Below are 11,961 nucleotides of genomic sequence, written 5' to 3'. Positions count from 1 at the left end.
AGAAGAAGGAGAAGAAGAAAGTGGGAGGAACCACTCACAGGTTCGTAAAGGCATCCTTGCACAGGTCCCGAGGGAGCCGCTCTGTGATGTCCGGCTGGAGAAAGCTGCCTGAAGACCCCCTCAGCACCTTGCCCAGGATCTCCACACACTCCAGGGAGTTCAGCACCTGGAAACACCTCTCCAGTGTGATGAGAAACAGGCTGCGGTTCATGCCAGGACTCTGCAAGGCTCGGTTTCGAATCTCTCCTAGGTTGACAATGATGTCTTTCAGGTCCTAAAGCAATGAGAGAAGCCAGGGTCACCTTGAGAGAGCTGGCTCTTGATTTGGAAGCCCTGGGAGGGACCACACATTGCAACATTGTGGGGAAATTCAGGATCGCTGTTTAACACCATGCTGCTATGTTGAAACTTCTAGAACTTTCCATCCCCTGCAGAACAAAGTCAAGGCCTTTACCTGCTCCACTCAGGAGCCTTCCCACTCTCCAGATACACCTGCCAATCACACCTCAGGCCCTTATCTACCTGGAATTCTGCATCTCCCCTTTTCTTGGTGAAATCTAGCACATCCTTTAAGGCTGGGATCCATTGCCGTCTCCTTGGCGAAGTCTTCTCTGATCCCTCCAACTTCCTACTTCAAATCAGATTTTCCTCCCTTATGTGCTCCCAGGGAATCTTGAGCCAAACTCTCTAATGCATTAAAGGGACTCAGGTGTCTTTCCTCCAAGCTGGTGGTTCTCACCTCTGGCTGCACATTGGAATCACCTGGGAAGCTTTTTTAAATTTTTATTTTATTTTTGAGACAGAGTCTCGCCCTGTCACCCAGGCTGCAGTGCAGTGGTATGATTTTCGCTCCCTGCAGCTTCAACTTCCTGGGCTTGAGTGATCCTCCCACCTCAGTCTCCTGAGTAGCTGGAACTACAGCCACATGCCACCACACTCAGCTATTTTTTGTAGAGATGGAGTTTTGCCATGTTGCCCAGGCTGGTCTCAAACTCCTGGGCTCAAGCAATCTGCCCACAACCTCCCAAAGTGCTAGGGTTACAGGTAAGAGCCACCATGCTTAGCCCACCTGGGGAGCTTTTAAAAAGGACTGATCGGCCTGGCACAGTGGTTCACATCTATAATCTCAGCACATCAGGAGGCCAAAGCAGGTGGATCACTTGAGCCCAGCAGTTTGAGACCAGCCTGGGCAACATAGGGAGACCCCATCCCTAAAAAATCATTATTTTTAATTAGTTGGGTGTGCTGGTACACATGTGTAGTCCTAGCTGCTTTGAGAGGCTGAGGTGTGAGCACCACTTGAGCTCAGGAGATCAAGGCTACAGTGAGCTATAATTACACCACCGCACTCCAGCCTGGATGACAGAGCAAGTCCCCATCTCTAAGACAAAAAAAAAAAGCCTCCATTTTACTGAGCATTGACTCTACTGTGCAAAGCTTGGAGCACACGTGCAGCATCTCATTAATTCTCATGGCAGTCCTACAGGTTAAGCCCCATGGGTCCTAGGGTCAGGCATTCCCAGGTGCAAATCCCAGGGCTATCTGTGTGTCCTGAACAAATAACATACTTTTTCAAGTCCCAGTGTTTTTTTTGTTTTGTTTTGTTTGTTTGTTTTTTGAGATAGAGTCTCGCTCTGTCCCCAGGCTGGAGTGCAGTGGCACAATCCTGGCTCACTGCAACCTCTGCCTCCCAGATTCAAGCGATTCTCCTGCCTCAGCCTCCCGAGTAACTGGAACTACAAGCAGGCGCCATCACACCCAGCTAATTTTTGTAGTTTTAGTAGAGACAGTGTTTCACTACGTTGGCCAGGGTGGTCTCAATCTCTTGACCTCATAATCTGCCTGCCTTGGCCTCCCAAAGTGCTGGGATTACAGGCATGAGCCACCACGCCCAGCCATTTCCCAGGCTTTTAAATCTGTTTTTAAGGTCTCAGAGTCCTTACTTTGTGATATTCTTGGATCATTAGCCTCATTTTGTGGAAATTATCTGTTTGTGTTTTTTGTCTCCCCTCCAGACTGTGAGCTCCTTGAGGGCAGGGATAGTCATCTCTGTGTCCACTGGTGCATAGCAATTATTTTTAGTGGATGTTTATTGAGCTAAACAATCAGGAGATCCTCAGATCCTCAATTAGGGTCCCTCACTTCTTAGTACTCACAAAAATACGAATTAGGCCAGGTGCGGCAGCTTACGCCTATAATCCCAGCACTTTGGGAGGCTAAGGCGGGTGGATCATGTGAAATCAGGTGTTCAAGACCAGCCTGGCCAACATGGTGAAACTCTGTCTATACTAAAAATACAAAAATTAGCCAGGCGTGGTGGTGCACACTTGTAATCCAAGCTACATGGGAGGCTGAGGCACAAGAATCACTTAAACCCAGGAGGCAAAGGTTGCAGAGAGCTGAGATTGTGCCACTGCACTCCAGCCTGGGCAACAGAGTGAGACCCTGTCTAAAAAAAAAAAAAAAAAAATTATAAAGCCCTTCATTTTAACTTTGGAGAAAGTAAGTGAGAAAACCTAGATCCTAAAGCTCCCAGGATGTTGGAGGAGGCAGAACGAGGGAGGAAGAGACAAAGAAGGACCAAGGCCTAAGTTAGGCTCAATTTGATTCAATCCAACAAACACCACGTGGTGCTGGACTTCCTCTACCCCCGGAATGCCAAGGATGCCTCACCAAGCGGTCTTTCTTGTCTTCTAAGAGGCATTTCATGGCAGTGCGGAACTGCTGGGCATCTGTCTTCCTCAGGTCCTCCAGCAGCTTCTGGGGCTGGTGCAGACGCTGCTCCAGGTGGTTTTCCACGGCTGCCTGGATTTGGGGTGTTGGGAGAGTCAGTGAGAACAGAAAGAGGAGCACATGGTCAGCACCATGGCCAGCGGCCCCAGCCGGCCACCTCATTCCTTGCAGAGACCACAACTGGTGGCCAGCAGTCTGGTTCGGCCAGCTCCAAATTTCCTCATTAGCTGCCAACATTTAAAAGTGAGGCAATTCCTCAAAAGATCAAGATTTCCAACTTCTCTTGAAAAATGCAAAGGTTTGGCAACACCAAGCACACATCCCCTTTTTGGTAATTGGCAAGCCAAGGGACAGCTGTTTGCTGAAGTAACTCTCAGGCCCAGCCTGCCTGATTCCCCCTTTCCATGGCCTGTGTGGTCCCTGAAGGTGATTGAGCTTCCCATCCATAGCAGTTGGACTTTGCCCAGGAAGTTCAGTACCCCCCAGATGGCACTGTGCCCAAACCCAAGCTACAAGCACAGGAGCAAAATATAGGTGAAATTGAACAAACTCTGTGGCATCCCCTACAGGGCAAGGAGCAGAAGCCATCAGCCTCTCCTGAAAGAGACTTCCTCTGCTGTCTGGGGAATTGTTCTCTAAACCTCCCTTAAACAGACATACCCAGTGTAATGTTATGGGCAAGAGGTGAACTCTAAACCCAGGCAACTCATGTGCAAATCCCTGCCTTGACACTTACAAGCTGTGTGGCTTGGGCAAGTTACTTAACTAGGGTTGCTAGGTAAAATACAGGATGTGCAGTTAAATTTGAATTTGAATTTAACTGAGCATCCTGGAAAAATGACACTTTTTTTTGTTTAGTATAAGTATGTCCCAAATGTTGCATGGGACATGCTTAACTTAAAAAATCCCTCCTTGTTTATCTGAAATTCAAGTGACACTGGGCATCTGTTTTTTGTTTTTGATTTCAAGACAGGGTCTTGCTCTGTTGCCCAGACTGAAGTGCGGTGGTATGATCATAGCTCACTGTTACCTCAAACTCCTGGGCTCAGACAATCCTCCTACCTCAGCCTCCCAAGTAGCTGGGACTACAGGCCATGCCACCATACTCAGCTAATTTTTTGTTTGTTTGTTTGTTTTTGTTTTTGTAAAGGCAGGGTCTTGCTATGTTGCCCGGGCCTGTCTCCAACTCCTGGTCTCAAGCAATCCTCCCACCTACGCCTCTCAAAGTGCTGGGATTATAGACATGAGCCACCATGCAGAGCTACATCGTATTTTTATTTGCTAAATCAGTGACACTTCTTCTGGGCCTCAGTTTTCCTATCTGCAAAATGGAAGCAATAGGAGGACTTACCATGTAGGGTTACTATGAGGATTGAGTGGGTAAAGTGTTTTCAGTAGTGGCTGGCACACAGTAAGTGCTCAATAGTGCCAGTTATTATTCCCTATCTTTACCAAGGTGAATAATGGCTTACTTAAAGTCTCATCCCTAAAATGAAAGGTCCATGACTATCTTGTTCGCTACTGAGTCCCCAGTGTCTGGAGCTATGCCTGGCAGAAAGCAGATGTTAACTCAGTAGATATTGAATGAATAAATGAACATGGTTATATACACAGAAAGAGAAGTATCTACTAATCAGGTTAAAGTAGATACATCTCATGAATATCCATTATGGCTAGAGAGAAAGGGGCAGGCATTGCGTCTCTTTCAGTTGCTCTGACTGATGAAAAGGAGAAGAAAAGCAGATGCCATGTGGGGCCAACAGCCGTCTCCAGCTAGTGAGTATCCTGGGACCTGGCAGACAACAAGCTCTCTGAATATACTTGTGACATGAATGTTGGTTGACATTTCCATTTTCATTAAAACGTAAGTAAAAATAAAAACAACGGCCAGGCACGGTGGCTCACGCCTGTAATCCCAGCACTTTGGGAGGCCGAGGCGGGCAGATCATGAGGTCAAGGGATCGAGACCAACCTGGCCAACATATTGAAACCCTGTCTCTACTAAAATATAAAAATTATCTGGGCATGGTGGCACACATCTCTAGTCCCAGCTACTCGGGAGGCTGAGGCAGGAGACTTGCTTGATCCCGGGAGGCGGAGGTTGCAGTAAGCTGAGATGGTACCACTGTACTCCAGCCTGGTGCCTGGCAACAAAACAAAACAAGACTCTGTCTCAAAAAAAAAAAAAAATGAAGAACTTTATTCATTAATTAATGACATAAATGACCTTTTGCTAAACTGAATAATTATTTCTCAATACTAAAGAAACTGTTATCCGATTTTCTGTGCTATCCAGTGTGATGGTAAAGACACGAAATGCCACACTAGGCTAACAGTCAGGAATGTGCTGTGTAGTTCAGCACAGTCACCACCATGCCCTATTGCCCCTTAAGGCAAATATCCTTTGCCACCTATCAACAAGCTTGTGCTGTTGTTTTCATTACAGCAGATTTAAAAGAGGAAAAAATACATTTCTTCCACCCATGGTAGAAAGACTAATCACTATATCCAAATATCCACTCTCTCACTGCTCTTCATCAATGGAACCCTTCAACTTTTAGTGGGGTACATGGCTCCTCTGCAGTAAGATGTGACTATGGAGTGTGGGCCAAACTAATGTGCACAGAAGGAATTGTGTAACTTGCAAGTCATAATCTCAGAAAAGAAGATGCTCATCCTTGTCTTCTTCCCACCCCTCCCCTGGATTTGAGAAGGGATGTGGTGTTTCCACCGTATGGGCAGTAACCCCCTAGGAGATGATAGAGCAAAAAGGTAAAAGGAACCTGGGTCCTTGGAAACCTCATGGAATAGAGCTGCCTTTTCTCTGTGGCTCTCCCACTTAGCTCTGACTATTACATGAGAAAGAAATAAACTAAATTATTTGAGCTGCTGTTATCTGGGGGTCTTTTTGTTACAGCAGCTCAGCCTATACCCTAATATACCATGTTTCCATCAAGGGTGGGAAAATGAAAGAAAGACAAAATAGCTTACGTCATGTTTCAAGAAAAACTGGAACCCTTTTCCTTGCAGAAGTAAAGACTTCTCTACATCCAGCCTACTTCTCCAACTTACCTGGCCCTTGCGTTTGCAATCCCTGAGCACTGACAAGGAAACATACAGATGGGTCTCAGGTACACACCTGTAGGCTGGGGATGGTGAAGGCAACATTCCGGGAATTCAGATAGGCCAGGACTCTGTGGGACAGATCATCCGTCCAGATGTGGGAGCTTCAGTTGAAGACAGATGGGAAAAGGTCACAATGACAGATTCTCCTACAAGCAGTACTGCACTAGCTAAGTACCCAACGGTCACGTGGGAATGGACCAGGGATGTTAGGAATTTTGTGCTTGGAAGTGGGAGGTTTCTCTCTCTCTCTCTCTCTCTTTTTTTACAGGGTCTTGCTCTGCGCAATCACAGCAGCCTCGATCTCCCCAGTCCAAGTGATCTTCCTACCTCAGCCACCCAAGCAGCTAGGACCACAGGTGCATGCCACCACACCCAACTAATTTTGTTTATTTTTTGTAGAGATGGGGTCTCACTATGTTGCCCAGGCTCAAACTCCTGGGCTTAAGCAGTCCTCCCAACTCTGCCTCCCAAAGTGCTGGGATTACAGGAGTGAGCCACCGCGCCCAGCCTGAAGTGAAAGATTTCTTAACCAGGCACAGTGATAGGGGAGTTTCCAATTTAAGGAACCTGCCTGGCTCCCATTCTCTCAAAGCCAATTCCCAAATCTCTAAGCTGTGTACAATATTCTTATTCCTATAACAATCTACTTAGATTGACTACAATCCAAACTAATGGAGTTAGAAAGATGTACATTTTAAAAGCAGATGTGAGGTATACCATGAGAGGCTGGAACAGCATAGTTAGGAGTATGGGCTCCAAACCTGGATTTGAATCCTAGTTCTATCACTTAGCTGTGTGGCCTGAGATAGTTTGCTAAATTTTCTTGTGCCTCAGTTTTCCTATGAAATATGGCTAACAACTGTGAGATTAAAATTTGTTCACACATGAAAATTGCTTAAAACAGTGCCCAACACACAGTAAATGTTCATGAACAGCCTTTTTCATTTTTCTTTTTATTTATTTATTTTTTTGAGACAAGAGTCTCGCGCTGTCACCCAGGCTCAAGTGCAGTGGTGTGATCTCAGCTCACTGCAACCTCCACCTCCCGGATTCAAGTGATTCTCCTGCCTCAGCCTCCCAAGTAACTGGGATTACAGGAATGCACCACCAAACCCGCTAATTTTTGTATTTCAGTACAGATGGGGTTTTGCCATGTAGGCCAGGCTGGTCTGAAACTCCTGGCCTCAAGTGATCCTCTCACTTTGGCCTCCCAAAGTGCTGGGATTACAGGTATGAGCCACTGATGAATAGCCTTTTGTAATCTTACTCCTATTATAAATAAAGTGATGGATGAATTGATAAGTTAATAAATAAATAAAATACTTAGACTGAAAGCATATTTCCAAAAGTATCCATTGGCATTATCTTAGGGAAAGGAGTGGTTATGGGGATCTTTCACTTTAACATAACTGAGTATCCCTGACACAGGGCCCCAAGACCCCTATTTCTTATCCATCATAGTACTCATTATATTAGAATTATTTATTAATATTGGCGTTTCCACACTACCTAGCTCCTTGCCCCATGTCCCTGGTATCTGACACACAGACCTGTATGCAGTTAATAGCACAACAGTGGAGGGAATGGGCCCTGGAGCCAGGCCACTGGCTCTTAGGCCCGGTGTGGTGGCTCACGTCTGTAATCCCAGCACTATGGGAGGCTGAGGCAGGCGGATCACCTGAGGTCAGAAGTTCGAGACCAGCCTGACCAACATGGTGAAACCCCATCTCTACCAAAAATACAAAAATTAGCCAATGGGCTAATTAGTGATGGCAGATGCCTGTAATCACAGCTACTCAGGAGGCTGAGGCAGGAAAATTGCCTGAATCCTGGAGGCGGAGGTTGCAGTGCGCCAAGGTTGTAGCTTCACCGCACTCCAGCCTGGGAAACAAGAGTGAAACTCCACCTCCAAAAAAAAAAAAAAAAAAAAAATTCAGCTCTTATGCTAGAGTGAAAAGGAATGAATGTCTGTGGAGCAAGGGTGTTGACTTTCAAAACACTGTGCATTGATTGACATTTTTTGTAATGAGCACATATTACTTTTTACAATTAAGAGGCTTTCATTAATAATTTTTATTAAAAATCTATCCCATCCTTTCCCCTCTCCTCTAGGGCAGGTTACCTTTGAAACTGTATGAGATCCAGCAGTGCTACAATGGGAATAAAATGAAAAGAGATCTTTAAAAGGAATCATTCCAGAGAGATCACAGCCGCATTCTGTTTGAAATTCGTAGAAGAAGCAAGTGGAGACCAAGGGGGCACATTACCATTCAGATAGCTTCCGTCTATTATTTCTTCCTAAAAGGCAAAAAGATAACATCAAGTATAACATCCAAAAGTTGGCAATTCCAGTAGAGGGGATTCTGATTAAAAGAAAATAGAACACTCACCGCCATTTTTTGCAACAACGGATGTAAATCTGTAAGAAAGCCATTGAATGTATAACTAGAATTGAACTGTATGACCTTCAAAACTACAACTATGGGTTAGTGGAAAAGCCCGAGAAAGCCACTCATGAAGGAAATTTTTAGTGAATTTTAATTATAACTGTCCACCAGGAGAAAACCATGGCTTAAAAAATGCTCTTAGAATAATCCTGAAAATCATACACACACACACACACACACACCCCAAAACAACTTACGGCATCATGTACCTAATTGATCTTTTCCACCACATTCCTTAAATGGTGTGGAAACCACAAAGGGTGATTCTTCCCTCAGGACTTACCCTGCCTGGAATTTGGAACTGTGTAACTCGACACTCCATGGCTCAGAAAAAGGAATAGGAAAAGGGAGTATGTCGTAGGTTCCTGAGACATTCTCCTGCAGTTAATTTAAGCATAGAAGTGATTCAGGTTTTTAAAATATATATATAAATATATATATGGACATTCAGAAGACAAAAGGAAAAACCAAGTAGACCTAGAATCCCTTGAAGTCTTTTTAAAAAATAATTTTAAAACTTACCTACTTTGCTTTATTTAAGCCCCAATTCTAGTCTAAGACATTATCATCTCTCTCCTTGGTGATTACAATGGCCTGTGCATCTTACCACTACCCCTGACTCCTCTCAATCCAACAAAAAGGCATGGTCAAAACTATACTTTGGGCCGAGCATGGTGGGTTACATCTGTAATCCCAGCACTTTGGGAGGCCAAGGCAGGTGGATCACTTCAGGTCAGGAGCTCGAGACCAGCCCGGCCAGCATAGTGAAACCCCATCTCTACTAAAAATACACAATTAACAGGGTGTGGTGGTTCATGTCTGTAGTCCCAGCTACTGAGGAGGCTGAGGTGGGAGAATTGCCTGAACCATGAGGTAGAGGCTACAGTGGGCCAAGATTTCGCCACTGCACTCCAGCCTAGGTGACAGAGCAAGACTCTGTCTAAAAAAAAAAAAGTGTAGACTCTATTATATCTGCCAGAAATTTATATCCAGAATATAAAAATAACTCTTATAATTCAATAAGAAGATATATACAAGCCAAGCAAAAAATGTGAAAAAGATATGAAATTAAACTTCATAAAAACAGATGTATAAATGGCCAATAAGCACACAAACAATTATCAAAACATTAGCTAACAAGAACTTACAACTTAAACCCACAACAAGACCACTACAAAGTCACTGGAATGGCTAAAAATTTAAAAGACTGACTATATCAAATGCTGGTGATGATATGGAACAATGGGAACTCTCACGCATTGTTAATACAGCTGCTTGGGAAAACTGTTTGACAGTGTCTTACAGAGTTAAATATACAATACCCTATGATCAAGAAATGTCACTCCTAGGTATTTAACCAAGAGAAATAAAAACATGTCTACACAAATATTTGTATAGCTTCATTCATAGTAGCCAGATATTGGAAACAATCACATATCCAAAAACAGGTAAAAAGTTAAACCTGGTATCTCCATTCAATGGGATACCATTCAGTAATAATAATAGAAAGAAATTAGTTATAATTTTCTTCCTGCTATAATTGAGTAATTGGCAATGGGAAACCTTCCTCCCTTAAACAATTAGAAAGCTGGCCAAAATATGTGGACACAAAGGTTTTTCAGACATTGGGCAGCAGGTAGCACAAGACTGAGATCCCTAACAAGGAAAGCAAACAAGCTGTGCTCTATAATTTCTCCTGCTCACACTGTCTGGAGTCTCCAGCCCATAGCCCAAGGAGGGAGAATCCAAACAGAGCTTAGAGGTCTCACTGAGCAGAAAAGACAGAGTGGAACTTCAGGGAGATCAAGGCAGCTAGAATCCATAGGAAGAATACTTGGAGAGGAGGAAGTTGCACAGAGAGAAAGTTCTGGAGATCTGAAGAGGGTCTTTTGAGTCTTTGGCTGAATATTAATCTACCTATGCTTGTAAGAAATCACCTCAGGCTGGAGAATGAACCACCAGTAGGCAGAACAACACTTGGACCTCACACCGGAATGAGAATAACTCCTACAAGCTGTAATGGAAAATTTTCCAAATACATTGGGCATCAGGGACAATCATCAAAGAACAATTTTCTCCATTGTTGAGAAATGCTGAGTGTATGATTGCTGAGAAATGCTGAGTGTATGATAAAATATATTGTTTGCTAAAAAGAACGATGGCAAGGAAAACCTAGCCACACCTCCCCCGACCCCCCCCCCCGCAAGTGGAAAACTCCTTGGGGCATTCTAAAGTGGCAAGACAGTATGTGTATATAACACATCAGTTACAACAGTTCTTTAAGCACGAAATACGTGACCCTGCCCCTGTGGCTCCCTTGTGGAGAATACTTTCTGGTTTGTCCTGATCAGTGGTAAGCAGGCACCAGCTGCCCACCTAGTTTATCTTGGTTCTGTGAGAAAACACAGGACATCTGCAGTTAATAATAATTACTTGTTCAGAGAGAACAACTACGTGGATCAGAGTCTGCTCGAGGCCCTCATCCCAGAATGCTGTCAGCTCCTTGAGGCTCTCAGCTCAGAAGCTTGTTGGCCCCCGAGATGGTCCTACTTTGCTGTCCTATCTGGGTCTCTGCTTCTTAATGACTTCAGTGCCACCTGGCCAACATGGCAAAACCTCATCTCTCCTAAAAATACAAAAATTAGGTGAACGTAGTGATGCATATCTGTAATCTGAGCTACTTGGGAGGCTAAGGCAGGAGAATTGCTTGCACCTGGGAGTCGGAGGGTGCAGTGAGCCGAAATTGCACCACAGCACTCCAGCCTGAGTGTCAGAGTGAGATTCCATCTAAAAAAAAAATTGACATATAATAATTGTACATATTTAAGGGGTACATAATGATGTTTTGATGTGTATAATGTATGGTGATCAGATCAGAGTAATTAACATGTCCACCACCTCAAACATTTCTCATTTCTTCCTGTTCAATATCCTCCTTGTAGTTATTTGAAACTATATGTTATTGTTAATTATTGTCATCCTACAGTGGTATGGAATACTATAAATTCAAAGAAATTGTGTGGCTGGGCATGGTGGCTCACACCTGTAATTCTAGCACTTTGGGAGGCTGAGGTGAGAGGATTGCTTGAGGCCAGGAGTTCGAGGCCAGCCTGGGAAACATAGCAAGTAACCATGTCTAAAAAAACTAAAAAATTAGCTGGGTGTGGTATTGCATGCAGGCAGTCTCAGCTTCTTGGGAAGCTGAGGCCAGAGGATCGCTTGAGCCCATGAGTTCAAGGCTGCAGTGAGCCATGGAGAACTGAGTCTCTCTCTGTCACCCAGGTTGGAGTGCAGTGGCTCGATCTTGGCTTACTGCAACCTCCGCCTCCCAGGAACAAGCAATTCTCCTACCTCAGCCTCCTGAGTAGCTCAGATTACAGGTATGCACCACTACGCTCACCTAAGTTTTGTATTTTTAGTAGAGATGAGGTTTTGCCATGTTGGCCAGGCTGGTCTCAAACTCCTGACCTCAGGTGATCCACCTGCTCTGGCCTTCCAAAGTGCTGGGATTACAGGTGTGAGGTGTCAATCTTTAAAATAAATAATAAATTTTTAAGCACCCAAAGGGAAAAAACACATATTATGTGCATAGGAAAAGAAATACACTACTGATATAGGCAACACCGATGAAACTCGGAAACATTATTCTGATGCT

General features: G+C 44.3%; 1 protein-coding gene across 1 annotated transcript in view; it reads right to left on the bottom strand.

Annotated features, from left to right (window-relative positions):
• Positions 1 to 8,774, bottom strand: part of OTOA (otoancorin) — a 78,695-nt gene extending 69,921 nt beyond the window's left edge. The window contains exons 1-7 of the mRNA XM_037740615.1: positions 8,590 to 8,774; positions 8,250 to 8,278; positions 8,127 to 8,157; positions 7,982 to 8,009; positions 5,873 to 5,960; positions 2,674 to 2,805; positions 39 to 274 (exon numbers count right to left, since the gene is read on the bottom strand). Coding sequence (XP_037596543.1) covers positions 39 to 274; positions 2,674 to 2,805; positions 5,873 to 5,960; positions 7,982 to 8,009; positions 8,127 to 8,157; positions 8,250 to 8,278; positions 8,590 to 8,680 — 635 coding nt within the window. The 5' untranslated portion in view covers positions 8,681 to 8,774. The remainder of the gene's footprint in view (positions 1 to 38; positions 275 to 2,673; positions 2,806 to 5,872; positions 5,961 to 7,981; positions 8,010 to 8,126; positions 8,158 to 8,249; positions 8,279 to 8,589) is intronic.
• Between the last annotated feature and the right edge of the window lie 3,187 nt (positions 8,775 to 11,961).

This window comes from Cebus imitator, unplaced genomic scaffold (genome assembly GCF_001604975.1).
Source record: "Cebus imitator isolate Cc_AM_T3 unplaced genomic scaffold, Cebus_imitator-1.0 Scaffold85, whole genome shotgun sequence".
NCBI classification, from domain to species: domain Eukaryota; kingdom Metazoa; phylum Chordata; class Mammalia; order Primates; family Cebidae; genus Cebus; species Cebus imitator.
Note: the sequence above shows the minus strand (reverse complement) of the source record. Positions and strands in the feature narration are given on the sequence as shown.